Raw genomic sequence first — 20681 nt, 5'->3', positions numbered from 1 at the left:
TTTTTCTGTTTTTTTTGTTTTTGCTTAAAAACTGGATTTTGGGGCCATGATGGGTTTTGAGATTTTACAACCTGCACATATATGGATATAGTATGGTATGGTACAGTATTAGGCTAAACCCAACCATCGCAACCCCCGCATATTGTTGGAAGGCAATATGAACTTGTGTATCAAGTGTTGAGTTTAATACTATTTTGAATTTTATGTAAAGGATGATTGATAGTTTATGTGTTTTTCCCATGTTTTAATCAAAAAATTGAAAATTTGGATGTTTGTTCATGATATTTTACTTGTTTATTTCTATACACAAAAGCAAAATAGATGTGGATTCTCAACCCAACCCACTAACCCAATTTGCCCCACCCTCAAATGCGGAGAGGGTTTTCCATTTTTATGCCTGGAGAGGGTTTGGATTCTAAAATCTAACACGCTATAGGTTTTGGAGAGGGTATGGGTTGAGGTGTCTAAGAAGGCAAATAGGTTTAGAATTTACAAAACCCTCCTAGAACCTGCCTTGTTGCCATCTCTATTGTTCATGAAAACTCACTAAATGACCAAACCATGAAACCTACTATCCTTTTTCAATTTGAGACACAAAACCATAGACTACTTGTTTAACTTGGAGAAAATTTCAATACAAGAAAATACTAGGCTAACATGGAGAGGGTGAGGAAATATGCAGCTAATCCAGAGGGGACACCTCTTCCCTGTTTCGTTTCCTCAAATGAGAAAAATAGGGTCCATAAACTATAAAAAGTGCAGTTTGGGCAAGTAAGGCCAGGTTCAAGGCCAAGCCAGGCAATACCATAAGAGTTAGTCCCTCAGCCAGAGGCTTAGCCTAAATGGTTGGGCTATCTCAAGCTCCACTTAGAGGGGTCAGGCTATTTGAGGCCACAACTGCCCATACTCTGGATTGTTGTTAGGCCTGATTCCTATTGCCCAACTAGACTAAAGCCCAAAACTCCAAGCTCAACCGATGCCAAAGTCCAACCTTAGTTGGGCCTAATTTGGGTCAGGTTCCTCAGGTTGTGCCGTTGTATCCTATCTAAACAAATATAACGTATGAAAATTAAAAACTCAAGGTAGTAAGAAAAGAAAATTCCCGACTCTCAAACGACAAAAGCCCATAAACAAAGGTTTGACTGCAGAAACATCTTACATGAATTTCTTAACAAAGAATGAAAGTAGAATAGTTATTGAATAAAGGATTGAAGATCTTGGCGGATAGTCTTCTATTGTGGATCTCTGAATTTCAGATGTTTTCTTTTATTGCTGATACCTTGCTTGAATTCCATCTCTCTCTCTCTATACTCTTACCCAACTATTTTGTCATAAGGAAAAGCACAAAAATCATTAATCTAGTTACTGCAAACAGTGGGTTATTTGCTGCTTAAGCATCCGGTGAGTTTGGATTTCCACAATCAATCTTACAACAATGAACTCAATCACCACATTATATTTTTCGCAATTTTTTGGAGAAGAAACTTGAGATTAAAGTTCCACAAAAGTTATTAACAAACTTCCCTTCAACTTTCTGTTTCTCTCTTATTTTCTATCAAACCAGACACAACCTAACAGAAATATCATCCTCCATGAAGCTTCTATTAGAGGAGTGGAAGAGCTCGTATCTGGGCCAATCCAGATACCAGAAAATGGAATTTCTTCCATTATCATATAATTAAAAAAAAAAAAAACTATGTAACTAATGAATATTTAATTAAAAACTCAAAGGACCTTTCTCATGTGGCAACATGGTTGGGACTTACTTGGAAATGGGAGTCAAAAGAGGCCCAAAAATTGTCCCTTTCCCATCTTCTAGTCCTTCTTTGTGGGTACCATCTAAATATTTAAAATATTCAGAAAGCAGCCAAAGCAGACCGTCCAACTGTCAAAACAGACAGCTAAGATTGGCTGATGTGGGCTAGGAAAGGTCCCAACTGTCAAAACAGACGGTCCAGATTGGCCATAGATTCCTCCATTTGAAAGCCGTCCTGCAACCATCCCTCTGTGGTCCAACCAACGGGCCTTAGAAAAAAGAAAATAAATATCTTCAATCCTTTCGTTTCAAAGATGTGAGTGAGGGTGACAGCCATTTCAACTTACGTGTACGTGTAAAGGATGCTATCTAATCCGAATTTACGTGTAAAAGGAGGCTTGTCTAAGGATTCTGACTTGTAATACTAATACAGCCGCGTCAGCCCTACACGACCAATTCCTATTACATTTTTCCCCTCAGGAAAGAGTAGACTTGCTTCCAGGAAGGAGGATTATAGAAAAAAAAAAAAAGTTGAAACCACCATGATATGATTCTCCTTGCTACTTGGGCTTTCCAGTCTTCAAATGAAAGAAACCGCGTCAGAAATTCTAATCAACCATGCCGACCTAATAGTGTTCATGTCTCGGACCCACAAGATTTTATAAACGCAGTATCCTCCTTGTAATGGAGTTCTCTCTTTCTTTACTCCTGTTATATATGATGATGGTGATGGCATATTCCATCTCCCTCCATCCTCCCCTTCTCTCTTCATCTCTCCACAACTAAACAACTTCTTAATTCCCTCCCTCACGATGGCCACAGCTCATGGGAAACCAGATTTTGGCAGCATAGCTCCAGAATTGAAAGAAGAACAAGAGATGGAAGATTATGAGTACTTTGGGTCCGGTGGGTGTACCTGCTTCCGCCTCTGCTTTAGACGGAGACGGTCCAACAAAGCTGAAAGTAGTTATCTGTTGCAGCGGCAGCAGCAAGGAGAGAACACAGAGAGCTGGTGGATGAAGACGGTGAAGGCAGTGAAGGAGATGACAGAGTTACTGGCTGGACCAAAGTGGAAGAACTTCATTCGAAGGTTTGGTGGGCACAGAAAACGGAGGACCCTGTTTCAGTATGATTCCTACAGTTATGCTCTTAACTTCGAAAACGAAGATGAACACCTTGACTTCTCGATGCGGTTTGCCAACCCAACTGGGGTGTCTGCGAACAACGCCGAGACCAGCAATGGAGCTCAATTTCCATTCGATAGTTAATTGATGAGCAAATATTCATCTCTAAAGAGCGACAATTGCAGCAGAAAGCTTGTCATCAATGGAGCACCCCTTGTACCATAAATTCATTCAGCATATTTGAACTGCTTTCATTTTTCATACAACTGAATTTGACGAAATAGTACCAGCGGTCCACTCTTTATCTTCTAGTTGATGCTTTCTGATTTACTTCATTCAGATTATCGTGTATGTACAGAAACACACATTCTTTATTCTTTACTTGATATAGGTGCCACTGCTGCTTTTTTTATAGGGTTTCTTGCAGATAAGGGCAACTTTTTGCCCTTAATATCAATAAAGAGTAATTTTTTTATATATAATAACTAAAATAGAAAAGCTTTTTAAGAAAAATATCAATAAAGGGCAGACAATCGTCTTCCTCCTCTCCTCTGTATTGACGCAAAAAAAACTACGAGCAGGTACAGAAGCTTGGTCCGACAACATCTTGATCTTGAAACAGTGAGATCGAGGTCGGAAGGACGACACTCTGGTTGCAACTGGAAGTTCTTTCGTGATCTTCTTCTCTTCTTTAACAATGCGATTGTATTCTTCCCCAAGAACTCGTCCGAGTCCTCTGCCGCAACTGCACTTTGAGACGTCGTCAGAAAGGATATGGCGAATCCAGTACCATCCAAAATCAAACCGCCGGATTGCCTGCCTTAAACGCAGTTCAATCTCTGCCAAAACTTCTATAGGAAAGGGGAGCAACGACCAGGTTCTCCGACAAGGTTTCGTCGGGAAACAAACTGCATAGCAGAGCAGTCCAGCGAAAAGGAGTGTTGGGCGCCTGCGCCATCAAAGCGGAAGGAGGAAGACGAACAAAACCTTATAATGTTTATGACTTGTAAGGTATACACAAAATCTTGATAGCATATAATAAGTTTGAACTACTGCAGTACACCAAGAAACATTTGAAAATGGTGAGATAATTAAGGATCCGTTTGCTTTGTGGGAATAAAAATTTGAAAATGTCGTTCCAATTTCAACCATTTGGATAGATGGAATTAGAATTTCATTCCCATTCCTGATGAAATAGCATTCCCCTATTCCACTCCCTCCCCCCTCCCCTAGAACGAGAATCCATTCCCCATCCAATTCTGATTCCGAGATTTCAATTCCAGTTTGGTGAAAGGAATAAACCATTCCGATCCCAACTGTGAACCAAATGGACCTTAAAGACAATCATGGATATCAACTTCAACGATCAATAGTCAATACATCACTAAAACTGTTGTGTGCCAGTAACCTCAAATTAGGCTCAGTTTGGAAAGAATACAAACACAAATATGTATAATGCAAATATAGGTTTAGTGAGACTCCGATGACCTACCCTCAAAAACTCTGCCCACGTCTACTCACAGCACACTACACCCGTGAATTGAGAATATCTCTTCCTATATAATATCATTTTAGAGGATGAGATGTTCACCATGTGTAGATGCGATGTTATGTGGATAGACATGGGCAGAGTTTTTCTGTGGGCAGGAGATCCAGACTCGTTTAGTGATACAGAATACAAGGTTTTGCACTGGTACTCTTTCCAAACTAAGCCTTAATACAACGTTCCATGGTAGCTGAACTATATCATTCTTTCAGATTGCATGGGTTGTGCTTTTGCTAGGCTGTGTTAGCATGTCTGTTATCACTCTTTACAAACGAAGCCTTAATAAAACTCGATACTTCGAAGTTGAAGGCTTGCATGGACCCTTCATTATAGGAGTCACACCATTGGAAGGGCATTAAAGATTTTGCTCTGCTAAGAATGTGTCATGAGTGTGCAAAAGTAAACAAGACTGAGTGATCAACTGATACTAAATAGTCACACAAGCATTTAAAAGGCACATTTAGTCCAAAGTATTGCACTATTTGTGACGGAACTTTTCATGTGTCTAAGCGTGAGATTTTCTGCAAAGGGACAAAATAACAAGGTCATGTACACACTGTTTTATACATATGATATCAAATAAACCGTAGGTGCAAACATTTGAGAACTACAATATCTATTCAAAATCGGTCCACCTAACCTGTAACCTTTGTGCAAGGTGGATAGTTCTTCAACTGTAAGAAAAGTACAATGACATAAAAGAACAAAGGAAATGAGATTGCTTTCTGGAAATCATTTTTGTGTCTGTGGTTGTGTAGGAGAGAGTTGTTGGGCTTGTCCTTTCGGAGGAAGATTTGCTGCCATAGACCGTAATTGATTTGCAATCTCTGTGAAGCTTGGTCTCTCTGATGGGTCTGATGACCAGCATCTCTCCATCAGTGATCTCCACTCTGGATCACAAGTTTCTGGCACCGGAGGCCTCAAGGTGTTGCTCACGATACCGCCTATTTGTGTTCAAAGCATGAAAATTAGAAGTAATAAATCTTTAACTACAATTGAGGGGAGCAGTGGGTGCAGTTTAAACTTTAAATATTACCAATGATTGCTCCATAGTGCAAATCTGCATATGGCTCTTCTCCAGTAAGAAGTTCCCACATTACAATGCCAAAGGAGAACACATCAACCTATGGTTACACCAATAAATATCAAAATACAAACATACTGTCCAATGTCTTAAGCATAAAGGTGTCTTATTGATGGCCAACTCAGAAATAGGAGCATCAGAAAATACCTTCTCAGAGACCAGATTGCTGCTGCCATTTAGAAGCTCCGGTGCCATCCATGGTAGTGTTCCCCGAACACCACCTGAGATAAGGGTCTGACATTTCACTTTTGAGAGACCCAAATCACCAACCTGGCATCAGAACAAGATGTAATAATTTCAATCATTTTATAATCAACAACAAACTCATCATGGGGTCAGATACTTGTTTCATAGAGTCCAGAAATAAAAGAGCTGAGATCATCTGGCTTAATATCATGCTATTTACTAGGTCCTTTGTCCAAAATTGGAGCATTACGTAAGAGAGCAGTTTTTATTATCTTTTTGGTGGTGAAGAGAACTAGATTTGAAGATTTAATTTAAAAACCTTGTAAACCAAAACTCTTATATGGTGCCAGATATTTTTCTATCAGAAATAAAGTAGCTCAAAATATTTCATCCAATATTAGCATGCTATTATTAAAAGAAATCCTTTATTTGAGGCAACTCCATAGCAATACACCACTGATAGAAAAGAATCTTAAGAGAACTTCACCGTCTTATTTTATTATATGCCTTATTTCCATTTATAAACTATCAACATGAACAATATCAAATGCTTAAAGCAACTAGCATGAATGGACCAAATAAAAAGCATATACAACTATTTTAAATAATTATAGATAAACCCATGCACAAGTTTAAAACAATATTATGGGTTGAATTGACTAGTCAACCTAGAAAATGCTTAGTCATCCTAAGTAATCACATTGTGAGTATTGACTGATTAGTTGATGAAGCAGTCGGTCTCGCTGTCAATTAACCAGTTAGTTGATCTAGTTGATGGCTAGTCGATGCGCTAATAATGCAGATTTTTGGTGGGGCATCATTTTAATTATACCATTGGTGATGCTTCTTTAAATAAAATGGGCTGGGCCAGGGTTTCTGGGCCTATGACTTCAAATCATCATCATCTAAGCATTGTCCCAACTATATGGAGTCTGCTACATGAATCCTGTTTCACCATTCCATTTAGTGCATTCGTCATCAAACAATGGGTGCTCAATATATTTTAGAGAAAATTATAGAAAGGTACCCTGTACTTTGGGGTAGTGACACTTAAGGACCTCAGCTTTCACTTGTGACAATGGAGTACCTTGTAGTTTCAAAAATCAACACTCAAAGTCCAAGTCGATTAAACGATGTTAATGGTGACTGGTAAACTTACCAAAATGCCCATTCACAACTTGAGTAGTTGAGACTTGAGAGAATAAAATTGCAAAATGATAGAAATGAACATGGTTAACGTACAGATCATTTCAAAACACACATGACATCGTGTGCTCCAGATAACTAACGGAATGCCAACGGCTGTACTTGAGTGTTGATTTCTGAAATAACAGGGTGCCTCTTAAGTACAGGTTTGTTGTAAGTGAAAGTTGAGGCCCTTAAGTGTTGCTAGCCCCTTAAGTACAGGGTGCCTCCCTGTAATATTTCCAATATTTTATATAATATCCTATTATAGTATCCTATTATAATATTTATATATTACAAAATAACACACACACATGCACACATACATATGGTCTGGGCTGGACCTCGACACAAAACACAGGCCAATCCCAGAAATTTCCAGGCCAGGCTACAAATGAACACCCCTAGGAATAGGTTAAATAGTCTAATCCCACCATTGAACCCTGAATTGCTCTCCTCTCTTGTTCCATCATTCCTTCTGCCTTCTCTAACTAGTTGATGTAGTCAATGCTTTGACTTTTAGAGGTATGTGAAATAGCAAAGGGCAACATTGTAATTACCTTACAATGACACATCACAAGTATCAGCAACTGGTCCCTCTGACATGATTATTGACTAACTAGTTAGTGAAGCATTGGGATACTTCTCAATTAATTAGTTAGTTAATCTAATCAAGGACTGGTTGATACATTGAGAATGCTGATTTTTAGTATATACTAACAGTGATATTTCTTTGAATAAAAAGTAAGGGGGATTGAATGGTTTACCCCCTAATTGTTATTTCTTCTCTATTTTCTCTGACTTATCTCATTTTTCTGCCTTTTCCTGTAACTAGTTGGTTGATCTATAGTCGAGGACTGCCCAATGCTTTGAGTCTTTGACAACACTGACTTTTAGTGCAGGAGTGTGAAACATAATAGCAGGGGGCATTAATATAATTACCATTAGTGATGTTTCTTTGAATGTAAGAAAAAGGGAATGGGTAAAATTGCCTATCCCACAATTGAATGCCAAGGTTTTATAACAATTTAGCATTAGAGCCTTCCACTGAGAAACATATGTCAAACAGTGCCTTCCTAATGTCATGGCACCATGGCGAGGCCAGCAGCTGCATGGATGGAGAAACTTGGATTCAAATGGATCTTACAGTTTGACAAAAGATATTTGTTTCTTGGGTTCGAGGTTACATTTTTTCAAGATGTTTTTAAGTATAATTTCTTGGGTTCAAGGTTTTCAGTTTGGCAGTTTGACTGAGAAGTTTGTTGGGGTTTGACTCATTTGAGGCTGTTTAAAAGTTAAAAGTTTGACCAAATCATAATTCCAGATCTAATGAATCCGGTTTGGACTGATTTTGTGGAATATTTAAGGAATGGTATTGTTTTTCTGCCCCTTTTTTACCACCCAACATCAGACTTAGAGTGTTCTCCTTAGGTTGTGTGCAGTGTAGTGTGTGACCAGTCAATGCTTTTTGGACCTTGTGGCAAGTCTGCAGTTGCTAGCAATGATGTTTTGATGGGCTTCACCCTTAGAAGACATTGTTTCTTGGAAGTGGTTCTGACCATGTATAGTTGAGCATTGAAAAAGGAGTACTAACATTGCCTCTATTATTTAGGAGTATGGTTGTTGGGGTTTGACTCATTTGAGGCTGTTAAAAGTTTGATCCAATCCTAATTCCAGATCAAAGAATCTGGTTTGGATAGATTTGGCGGAATATTTAAATAGAAATGGTAGTCTTTTTCTGCTCCTATACGAAGTACAATTGTCACCACCCAAAGAAGGATGGTGAAACCTCAAGAAAGATTGGGTGAAGACCATGGAGATATTTAGAAACTACTCCACAAATGAGATACCAAGGAATTGGGCTGAAATAGCACAAACAGATGTACCCAAAGTTCTTGTAAGCATGGAATGGAAGCCACCAGCATGGAACAAACTAAAACTGAATTTCGATGGGAGTTCTCTTGGCAACCCTGGAAGGGCAGGAATAGGGGGTGTGTTCAGAAATTATCTGGGTGTGGTGGTGGCACTCTGCTCTGGACCAATAGGTTATGGTGACTCAATATAGGCTCAATCTCTAGCCCTACTTCAAGGTCTAAAGATGGCTGAGCAGATAGAAACAACAGACTTAGAAATTGAAGGAGACTCTATTGGTCATCTCTTGGGCCAAAAACATCACATCAGCACCTTGGAAGCTTAAGTTTATTTTCAGAGAAATTGACACACTTGCAAGGAAATTCAACTCTCAGTTTGGTTGGGTTAAAAGGGATGCAAATGGGATGGCGGATACCCTAGCAAAACAAGGGGCAAATAGATCTTCATTGTAATGGGCAGAATTGTAACTGATTGCTGGAGATTGCAATTTCCTATGCAATCTTTAGCTATTGTATCTTAATCTCTCTGTTATTAATGAAAGATTTTTACTGATAAAAAAAAAAACCCTCAAGAAAGATTCTTACAAAACAGACCAGAACAAAGCCTTCCTATTTACTCCTTGTTTTGCTAAAACATCTGCAATTCCATTTGATGTTCTTCTAGTCCACCTGAACTGCACCTAAGCTCCCTTGTTAAACATATAATTTCCATTAAGTGTTGCCCGAACGACCAAGTACCAAGCTTCTTGTTTGCATCCATCCTATTACCAACTTGAAGTCTCCTTCCACTTCTAACTGTCACAGTCCCCAATGTTTAGCCAATCTTTGGCCTTGGAGTAAAGCCAACACTTCTGCCCTTAGAGAATCTCCTACCCCAATTGGGCCTGAGAATAGGTTCAGCACTCTTCCTTCCTCGTCTCTAAAAACACCCAACTCCAGAAGGACCTAGGTTATTAACAGAGCACCCATCAAAGTTTATTTTCACCTAATGTGTAGGAGGGGACCAGCTTTACCACCCAACACTAGAAGTGTTCTCATTGGACCGTGTGCAGTGTAGTGTGTTTCCAGTCGATGCTTTTTGGACCTATGGCAAGTCTGCAGTTGCTAAAAATGACAGTTTTATGGCCTTCATCCCAATCCCCAATAAGCCATTGTTTCTTGCAAGTGGTTCTGACCATGTGTAGTCAAGCATTGAGATAGGAGTACTAATTTGCCTCTATCATTTAGCATAGTTGTCAAGGCAACAAGGCACCCTTCTGAGGCTCGTCTCGCCTAATCATCAAGCAGTTTTGTACGTAATTATAAAATAGCACTATTAAACTACAATATTCTACTACTACTACTACTTTTACTTTTTTTCTTTTCCTATAACAAAAATAAGGGTTCAGCCCCTATATTTTTTTTTATTTTTCTTTTCCTTCTTCTTTTTGTTCTCATTAATATGCTGATTTTCTATACTTAACATGAACTCTATACTTGTCTTATGAATAATTATTAAGGAAATATGATTAAGGTACCTAGGGAACTACCCTAGGATCTATGTTTCCTACATAAAAAAATCCATCGCCTAGGCTACTAGGCGACAAGGCGCCCCCCTGTCACCTAGCCTCGCCTTGGCGCCTTGAAAACTATCATGTCTATGACAAGTGAAGTTTCTAATGATAACAAGCGATGGTGGCCGTACTATTCCTATGGACATTTTGCATGGGTGATCAGCCTGGGAAATGAATCACCACGGTTAAACTTGATGGCAATAATATCTAGAATGGTCATAATATGCTAGTGAAGATGATCAATCTTTCAAAAAAAAAGAGGGATAAGAGACATTGTTGGGATGTCTTGATTAAACTCCATGCTCCCAAAAATTAGTAGTAGTCTATTTCTATGGACTACTAAGGAGGTTTGTAACGTAGCAGAGACTTGTACTCAAAAGATGAAACCTTATCTCTGGACTCCAAAAACAACTTCAAATGATAAATAAGGAAGACAGGAAAAGACAGACACCAAGTACCAGCCTTTATGACACCTTATCTGCCAGCTGCGCCTCACCCAGAACCCGGGAGAAATAAGAAAATTGCAGCCACTCCCTGTAGGCTTCACAGAACTTCACAAGGCTTGGATCGATCTTCAAGGTAAAGAAAGGGGCCCCCTTCAGTCACTGAGCGCCAAGGTGAAGCTCCTTGTGGGACCCGCAATCAAAACTCTCCAGTTGATTAGGGTTTTTGGGCAAAATCTCCAAAGACTGACAAAACAATGAACAAGACATCTTCCTTAATACCTTCTTCAATCACTCATTCGATTCATCTCTCCATACACTGTATGGGAAAAAAAAAAGAAAAAGAAGGAAGAAAAAGGGGCCTGCTCTGATACCAAGAAGAAAAACAGTCCCAAAAGAGTGAGAGGACTGATTAAAAAGTTGTGAAATACAAAGTAGATATCAGCAGCAAGAAGAAGAAGAAGAGTTCGGCTGTGAGAGGGTTGAGGAGAAGAGTTGTTCGTACAGCTCCTCCTTCCCTAATCTTTTCACTAAGAAATAATTACTAATTTTCTGAAATTACTAGACCTTTAATTGGGCAGCTAACTAATTAAACAAGAATAAAAAAAGGTTTAACAGGCCCATTAACAAAAAAAATAGAACAGAAACATAAAGAAATAAAAACAGTTGTGGTCTATGGGTTATGGGCCATTCGGTCCATCCTCTCTACAATTAAAGGGTTGAGAGAAAATTTTGTCACCACTAGGTCAAAACAAAAGAGAAATTCAGCTTGTTCACAACCGATGATATACTAAGAAACTAGAAATCAGTGACTGATTCTTCATCATCAAGAAGATTACTTGTGACAATTCAATGGGAGAATTTGGCTGGTGGTATCACTAAATTGAACTTTGATGGGAATGTGGGAATCTATCCAAAACTACATTGTCAAATGTGTCATTTGTCAACAATACAAGTACACTATTAGATCTCTAGCGGGACTTTTGCAACCCCTTCCAATACTGGCTCAAGTTTGGGAGTTTTGTGTTGGTACCTTGGATTCTAGTTACAACTCAAGCATGTAGCCCCACTATTGACCACTCCCAAGGGTGTATGTACTTCCCGAGCAGAGACAAGTGGATATCGCTAGTATCCAGACTCACAAGTAGTTAGATCTCATAGAATGGATTGATATCACAACATAGCCCATCGTGAGTTATCCAATTCGTGACTCATCTGGATCTTGTGGCTCCAGACTTGTGGTAGCTTGGTATCGCAAGTTGATCTTGCCAGTGTTTTAAAAGTGCAAGGCACAAAAAAAGTGCAAAGGCCATTTTGTGCCTAAGGCACAAGGCAAGGTGTGTGCCTTTTTTAAGCACGGAACAAAAATTCAAAAAATAAGCAATTTCAATAAAAAAAGCTAAAAATTTCGAAAAAAACAAAATATTAAGATATTAAACACAATATTAATTAAAATATAAACTTAAATTTTAAAATAAATGTTTAAAAAACCTATTATCTCAAATTAAAATACATAAACATTACATGTAAAACATAATGAAAATTCAAAATAAAATCAAGCATAACATATGAAACATATTCAAAGCATGTAAACTCTTAATCTCTTTAATATTTTCCCAATTGCATTACTTCAAATAGCTAATGTGATGTTAAACATTATGCATTCCTGATTCTAGAAGCCACCTTTTCTACCAAGCCCCTCGAGGCAAGCCCAAACATGTAGATATCAGGGTCTAAAATTCCTAATCACTATAAAATGTTAAAGGCCTTTTAAAAATATCTTTTATTAGGGTGAATGAATGAGCAACATTAGCAAATATGAAAAAAATAGAAAAATACACAAATTTTCAAAAGATGTGCGCCTGGATTGAAGCATAGGGTGCAAGCCTAGGCACACCAGGTGAGCACCTTTTGAAAGTGCTGCACCTAGGACCTAGGTGAGGTGCATACCCTAAAATGCACCTCACTTGTGTGCCTAGGTGAGGCTGGGACACGCCTTGTAATCACTAGATCTTGAGATTGCTAATCTCATTGGACTCGCAAGTGTGATCTCGTAGGAGGCGTGAGATTAGTTTCTTGACTATTTGTGGGGACCATTCCAATTAGGGGTTTTCTCATATGAATAGATTTGTCCCTTGCATAGAAAGTCATCTTCTTGGGCTCCAAGAAAGAGAACAAGAGTGAAAAAACAGGGGAATGAACTTTCAGGTGTATTGGGAGCTAGGGCTTTGGTGGAAGGTTGTAAATGTTAGGACCATTCAAATGAGACAAGAATAGGGTTTAAGGGTGTGTTCTTAGTCACCTATGCCCAAGAAAGAGTTGAATTTATATTAAAATGTTACAAGAAGTTGAAAGGACAAACCTGCCCTTCATAAGTAACAAAGAAAGAAAAGAGAGCAAAAACATTACATATGATACAATGCTTATAATACAAGATATAACCATACTCCCAAGCTTATGATATATGATCTCTACTCCCAAGCTTATGATATATGATCTCTACCCCCCCCCCTCAGATTGATGTTCAAAGATAAGCATCAATTTGTCAACTAGGAATTGATGACGAGTTTGAGTCATAGCCTCACTGAAAAGGTCAGCCAGCTGAAGACTAGAGGACATATAAGGAAGAGGTATGTGCCCAGCAAGAAATTGGTCTCTGATGAAGTGGCAATCTACCTCTTATGTGTTTGGTACGCTTATGGAAGACTAGATTAGAGGCAATCGTGATGGCACTAACATTATTTGCACGGGCCTTCAAAAAAAAACGTTATTTTCATGGAGAGGAATTGGGGATGGTATATCCACAAAAAGATCATGAAGTACAGCACAGAGCCAGATAAAAAAAAAAAAACAAAACAAAACAAAACAAAATGCATGCTTTTCATTTGCAATTCTATAAGTAAATTTCTCCAATTTTGTTGTGACATCAGCATGAGAGCTTGGATTAAAACCAACACCCCCAAAAAAAGCTCATTAAAATCCTGCCTTCTTCATCCCTTACCATCCCTTCCACACATTCATACCTGACTCAACAGAATTGCCTAAATAGTGCACATCAAAATTAACTTTTAGTTGCTAGCTTCGGGGGGTTGCCAATTGATAATCTTCTATGGACTTCTAAGTGACACATTGGCAATACTGTTCCATCCTCTTAACAAATCATCCATCTTCCCATCATGAAACTCCTCACACACTAGTACCTAGTATTTTAAGCATGGGTGCAAAGGCCATTTTGCACCCGAGGTGCAAGGTGCAAGGCGAGGCACAGGCCTTTTTGAAGCAAGGAACAAAATTTAAAAAAAAAATAAAAAATAAAAAAAGATTGCAAAAAGTGTAAAAAACTCAAAATAAATTAAGAAAATAATAGTATTATTAATGAAAAAATAAATAAACTTTAATTTTAAACTAAATGCTTTAAAGAAAGCCTATTGGCTCAAATTCAAATACATAAACATAACATATAAAACGTATTCAAAGTGAACTTTAATTTCTCTATTTCTTTTTTCATTTGCATTATTTCAAATAGTTAATGTGATTTTACATCATTCATTCCTAATTCTACAAGTCGCCTTTGTACCAAGCCCAAACAAGTCCATGTTAGGGTCTTCAATTCTTAATCCCTAAAAAAATGATTTATAATTTGAATTATCTTTTAAAAATATCCTTTATTAGAATGAATGAATGAACAACATTAGCAAATAGGGGTCCCAGTCAAAAAACACCAAAAAGCACAAAAAATAAAAAGGGTGCATGCTTCGGCTAAGGCATAAGGTGCAACCAGCCACGCTCCTTTTGAAAGTGGTGTGACTGGGACTGGGTCGGGTGCAAACCTTAAAATGCTCCTCGCCTATGCACCTAGGTGCGCCTTTTAAATTATTACTAGTACACAATGTGCAATTCTTACTTTATCATCACCCTCTAATTGTTGTAATTCACTTTTTCTCTAATATGTACTTTTTTCTTTTTTACAATAAAGAGTTATAGTTAAGGCTCATGAAATTGTCTTTATAATGCATGCTTTCAATAAAATTGGTTTGGTTAAAAGTTAAAACATATCATGTGATAACTAGTTATAATGTGGGACAAATTTTTCAAACATGTATACGATATAAAATACTAGTTGCAAATGAATCATAGACACAGCCCCTGACCTTGCAAATTGGCCTATGAGGATCTCGAAGATTGACAAGTAGGTTGTCACTCTTTAAGTCAAAGTGAACAATATTCTTTGCATGCAGGTACTCCATCCCAAAGGCAACATCCATTGCAATTAAGAGGCGTTTACGCTTGTCAAGGGTCCTGATAAGAATTTGTATTATGAACGTGGGATATTTAATGGAAGAATAGAACATGTACATCATGAATTGTAATAACTATATATATTAAAACCAAAAGTAGGAAAAAGATAAGGCCTCACTTATCACTCTTTTGCAAAGCATTTTTCAATGATCCATTAACCATGTATTCTGTTACTGTTGCAACAGAGCCCTCAGGGCCATCCAGCACAACACCATAGAAAGCTAACACATTTGGATGGTGCAAGTCGGCAAGCTTGATTGCCTCATTCCAAAAATCATGTCTCTGAGGAGTAAATGCAGAAGCAACAGTATAAGGACAGAAAAACAATAAAAATGGTGATTACTCAAATTCATAAATAGCATTAATTGACAAGAAACAAACCATGCGTTCTTCCTCTGATGGTTTGCCAGCAAAGCATCTATCATTGATTCTCTTGATGGCAACATCAGAGCCTCTCCATTTTCCATGATACACAGTACCAAAGGTGCCAGAACCTAGTTCTCTCAATTCTTCAAGGTCACTGTTCTTGATTATCTGCCAGAAAGGAAAAGGGGCAGATATGAATAAGCTGGTCAAGCAGCAAAGAAGTCCAACTGGTTAAGAGTCAAAGCAGCAAATCTTCAACCTGCAAGCGACCAATTCCATCTGAAATTGGAAAACCAAGATATGTCTTATCTGGTAATTTGGTCTTGATGTCCTGAATTACAATACAATAAGACAAGTAAGTTGATCTTAAACTTTAAACAATTCAAGGAAGAGGAGGTAGCTTAAGTACCTCAATTTTGGATCTATTCTGCCCTTCGCCATCATTATCTTGAACTTCTCTGTCTCTGTTGGCTTCAGAAGTTGATTGATTAATCTCATGGGCAGAAAAGCCAGGATTAGAAGGTATAGATGACTGAAGAACAAAAGCACCAACACCTTCGGAAACAGCCTGAAGTTCCTGCTTGATATGTTCATCGGCTGCACCTTAAACAATGAAGAGGAATATGATAAATATGTGCATACAGCCTAAAGAAACCATGAATATGATAGATAATGTTATAAAAATACCAAAAGATTTCTCAACTTTGGCCGACCAAAGTTGTTCAGAGTCCAAATCCTTGTTCAGATTCCCTGATGGCTGGTGAAGAACTGCTTCCTCAAATTGCATTTTTGTACCTGAATGTCCACTACCATCCCTTTTGACTAAGGCTTCTTTGCTTGTCAGCACCTTGACGGGTCTTGGAGGTGGGAATTGTGAATCATGTCGCAAACTCCATGGATCCTGGTTGCTGAAAAGTGAGTTGGAGGAAGCACAATCCCAATTATCCCCAACCACCCCACTGGGTGGAGAAAAAGCAGACGAGGCATTACCACTTGAAGGGCCAAATACTGCATCATTAAGGACCATCCCTGACTGGAACCATGAAGCTCCATCCTTCCATTCACAAACAGGTGAGATCCTATCTGTGGCATGGGATGAATCAATGCCTGAGAATGCAGGCTTACCATGCCATATTTCATCAGAAGCCACATGTGGATTTCCATTCTTTAGATGTGTTTGTGGTCCCAAATGACCCACTGTAGGATGTGGTGCTACTTGAGTCAGCCCTACAGGTTGAATATTATGTGTGTACACAACCTCCAAGGAGGAAACCGGAAGCTTTTCAATTGGCTTAATATGATTCCCATCAGAAGCAATTCCAGTTTTGGTAAAGTCACTAGTAACAAACATTTCCTTCCCTCCAACTTTAGGTCTATCAAAGGGTAATCTACTTTGCTCTTTGTAGCCAGAAACCTCAGGTGGACTTATATGAATTGCTTCCATTTTTGTGTCAATTGTTCTGAGATGGTCATATGAAATGCAAGAGTCTGATTTGTCTTCTTTTGGGACAAGGCCAGGAAGCTTACCAGAGTATTCTGCGACAGATTCATGAACCAAGGGTTGTGAAGCTTCATAAGACACAACTCTCACAGGAGGAACATTAGTACCAGCCGGTTTGTTCATCAAAGTTTCTTGTTTAACTTGATGTTGGAGTGGCACTGAAGGCTGCTGCAGAAGATCTTCTTGGCGGGACTGAGGGATATTGCCAGGAATTACACCACAAGACTGTAAATCACCTGGGAATCCCATCAAACCAGAGGGAAATAACGTCCTAAGATTGTCAGGGTTGCCCAGTTTTTGGACTAGAATCCTCCCATTATCATGTTGACTCTCTAGATTCTGAGCAAATCGAGGTATTCCTTGTGGAGGTGCGGACACCTCAGGATCCAAATGTCCCACAACTCTTGGCCGAATCCCATTTCCTTGGTGTTCAGCCATGCCCTCCCCCAATATTCCAGTTTCTATTGCTCTGTCTGTTGGCCCAGGCCTCATATTGTCCTCTGAGTGGAGACTGTGAAAAACCACATTCGAGTGAGAAACAGTACTCGCAGAGCCATCCCTGCACTGCTGTATCAAAGTGTCCGAATGTACATGGGGCAACGATGTTTGGCACATGTCCGGTCTCAAAACATTGTCAGGAAAGCTTCCCTGTTGATGAGGTACCCAACCTTCAGAGAACACCACATGATCTGTAGGCGGTACCTGATGCCAACCATAAACTCCCGCCTGCAATTGGACTGAGGCCTGGGGAGGATGTGGATGAGCCTGATAAGCTTTATAATTCTGATCAACGGGAACCTGAAATACCTTATGCCTAGCTGAATTCTCTTCTGGATAAGGCTCCACTCGTGTTTGCTGAGGTTGCACAAATTGTTGCATTCCGTTCTGTTTTGTATTAACATAAGGAGATGAGGAAGCCATTGTCATATTTATTGCAGGAATAAACGGATGAGAAGGAACACCAGATGCATTATCCCGGACCTGTTGTGGGTGATCAGCAAGCCTGCTGGCTGACCCTGCAATACCCAACATCTGAGGATTTGTATAGCCAATTTGGGGAGGCAGTTGTGGATGATCCACACGGTTGAAGGCTTCCTGGTCAGGATCGAGGTAAGCATGAACATAAGAGGCAGAGGGTTGAATTTCCATTCCAGAAGGTTGCTGCAAATCATACCCCAATACCTGATGCTGCTGCCCCATAGAAGGCATCTGTCTTTGTAACTCAAACTCCGGTCTAGAAGACTGAAGAGGAACCGTCGTGACTGGAAGATGACCCAAAGGGACTGCGGAAGCATCTGTATAAATAACAGGATTTGGACCGCTGTACAACAATCTTGTGGCGGCATCCTGAGAAGTAATAACAGCTCGAGGAGATAGCACGCCCGGGGAGAATGGCCCACCACCATCCCCGTGACCGGGACCGAAACTATCGGCGGCATCACCCCCACTTATCAGACTATCAGAATTCTGTGTGGACGCTGCACTAGCTGTACTCTCTTTTCTTGTAATCCCGCCCCCAACACCGTCGCGAATTCCATTCACAGCATCCACATACCTCTGCCCGCCATCCTGCAAATCACCAAAATGCACAAGACCAGACGAGTCGAGTTCAGAGGCAGAGAACAGAAACACCCGAAGCTTCGCGGATCCATCTGAAGAGTTTTCAACGAGCTTCTCATACTCCTCCATCATGTTCTCAAGATCCTCCGGACAAAAAACCGATACAAGGGCATCAAGATCCTCATCAGGGAGTTGATATTTGATGTGCACAGGTTGACCGTAGGTGTCCGTCATCTTCTGCACCAGCTCTTGAAAACTAGCATCTTTCCTCACAGCAATGATTCTAGTCTGGCCTCCGACATATCTCAACATCCCATCACTGGGTCTCGGCAAAATCTTGCCTCCAAAACTGCACAAGAACTTAACTTTCTTCCCCGAAACCGACTCCTCCCCGCCCTCCTCACTCGCCTGCTCCGCCGCATTACCTCCCACCCGGCTCCCAACATTGGAGAATTCAGCATATGCACACGTGACAGCACTGCCGCTACCAACCGGTACAGGCGGGCGAGGAAAGAAAGCCATCCCTGGATTCGCCGGATAGCCAAACCCTAAACCTACATATCCGGTTTCGGAAACCGTCGCCGGATAATAAGGCGGCGACGGCTGTGGTCTATACCTAGGGCTACCAACGTCACGAACCGAATTCGGCAAATATCCCTCGACGTTCCTCCCTGCCGCGAAAGTAGCAGCAATGCGAGGCTTTTCGGCAACCGTCCGAGATACGTTCAATGGCCGGAGATCCTTCGGTATAGAGTTCTGATCAATTGCCATCAGCACACCAATGAAAACGTAACAAATGATTTAATGGCAGAGAGTTTGACCTAATGGAGAAAGAAACCTAGGTTTTTGGAGGTTCTATACTATTGCTGGATAAGACTAGAGTCCCAGCTTCCATTAACATTCACAGAGAGGAGAAAGATAGATGGATATATATATATATAGAGAGAGAGAGAGAGAGAGATGGGGCCGGTGCACTGGGGAGTGGAGATTTCGGTTAGAGCTAGGGAGCTAGGTGGCAACTGACAGGCGCGGGATCCTCTTCAAGAGTTTAGTGTTGATTACGACCAGAAGCGAAACTCAAACTTGTTATTTCCCTCTCTTTCATGCTGTTTGTGTTTCTGACTTTTTTGCTTCTGCTTTCTCCTTAAATTTTTACCGACTAGCGACTAGCAGAGGAATCTCTAGTTCTCTACGCCCTGTATCCGTTTGGTTTACCGTCGGAATTAGAATAAGAATTAAAATCCTTTAAAATGGAATGGGAATGTTTTCCCATAGTCTGTTTGGTATTTACAAGAGAACGAGAGAATATTATTCCACCCAAAATGGAAATGAAATTCTAATTCCATCCAATCAACAGTTGAAATTGGAATAACCCATTTTTTTTATAACCAAAAGGGGCTCGTACCACATCCCCAAACATCATTAATACAAATAGAAAAAAGAGGGGAAGGAAAAGAAGCTAAACTAAGATTAACGTACTCTGAAGGAGCACATAAAGCTTCGTGTGCCAGCCAATCAGCCGCCTGGCTTGCCTCCCATAGATATACTTATATGCCAAACCTCTTTGAAACCCATCCTTTCGCTTGATGCAGTTATTGATGATGTGTCTTATCTTCTTATCTTCCAAAGAGCTGGAATCTTTTGCTTGAGATAGGAAATGATAACTTTAGAATTAGGGTTGTTCATGGGTTGGGTTAGGTCGGTTTATTGAGGTTTTTCCAATTGACTCGACTTGGACGGGTTACTTGAGATGGAAATCGAAACCGACCCAGTGTTAAGCAATATCAACCTGGTCGGTTTGAGCCGGGTTGGGTCGATTTTGACTCTAAGTTCATCCATGCCCCCATGGCCACCTAGTTTTCTGGAAATATATTTAAAATTGAAATATGTATTTTAAAAATATATATATATAAACAAAAATATACATACAAATATATTGGAATATATATTTTCAGATATTTCAGTTTTTAGTTAAGTAGGAACTAAGTCGGTTCGGTTCTGGTCGATTTTGGTTTTCACACAAGAAAATCGAAACTGACCCGAACCATCAGTTTATGAATTTGTACAACCCAAAAATCGATTGGTGTTGATGAAAACTCGGCCGACTTGAATTGGGTTGGCCCAAGTTGGTTGATTTGGTCGGGTTGGCCTTTCCTATGAACAGTCCTATTTAGAATCACCTTCGATCAAGATGAAATAATCTCTAA

The 20681-nt window shown here is 39.7% G+C and overlaps 2 protein-coding genes across 3 annotated transcripts; one reads left to right on the top strand and one right to left on the bottom strand.

Moving 5' to 3' along the window:
* Positions 1-2568: 2568 nt before the first annotated feature.
* LOC148843146 (uncharacterized) lies at positions 2569-3024 on the top strand. The gene has a single exon (XM_088959377.1). It carries the CDS (start codon positions 2569-2571, stop codon positions 3022-3024), a length of 456 nt encoding a protein of 151 aa, XP_088815503.1.
* Positions 3025-4872: 1848 nt separating this feature from the next.
* On the bottom strand, positions 4873-19673 carry LOC148843145 (RAF-like serine/threonine-protein kinase 20). Of its 2 annotated transcripts, none has more exons than XM_088958188.1 (9): positions 16101-19673; positions 15823-16016; positions 15673-15744; positions 15429-15581; positions 15166-15329; positions 14900-15047; positions 5658-5780; positions 5463-5550; positions 4873-5370 (listed from the first exon to the last, which is right to left on the bottom strand). In XM_088958188.1, exons 1-9 carry the CDS (start codon positions 19243-19245, stop codon positions 5159-5161), a joined length of 4299 nt encoding a protein of 1432 aa, XP_088814314.1. In that variant the 5' UTR covers positions 19246-19673; the 3' UTR covers positions 4873-5158. The 2 variants fall into 2 exon arrangements, with proteins under 2 accessions (XP_088814314.1, XP_088814315.1); XM_088958189.1 differs by having other exon boundaries at positions 15823-16010.
* Between the last annotated feature and the right edge of the window lie 1008 nt (positions 19674-20681).

Source organism: Nelumbo lutea, chromosome 8, assembly GCF_056320005.1.
Source record: "Nelumbo lutea isolate HS-2025 chromosome 8, American lotus-T2T, whole genome shotgun sequence".
NCBI classification, from domain to species: Eukaryota; Viridiplantae; Streptophyta; class Magnoliopsida; order Proteales; family Nelumbonaceae; genus Nelumbo; species Nelumbo lutea.
This window is presented reverse-complemented; position numbering and strand designations above follow the sequence as displayed.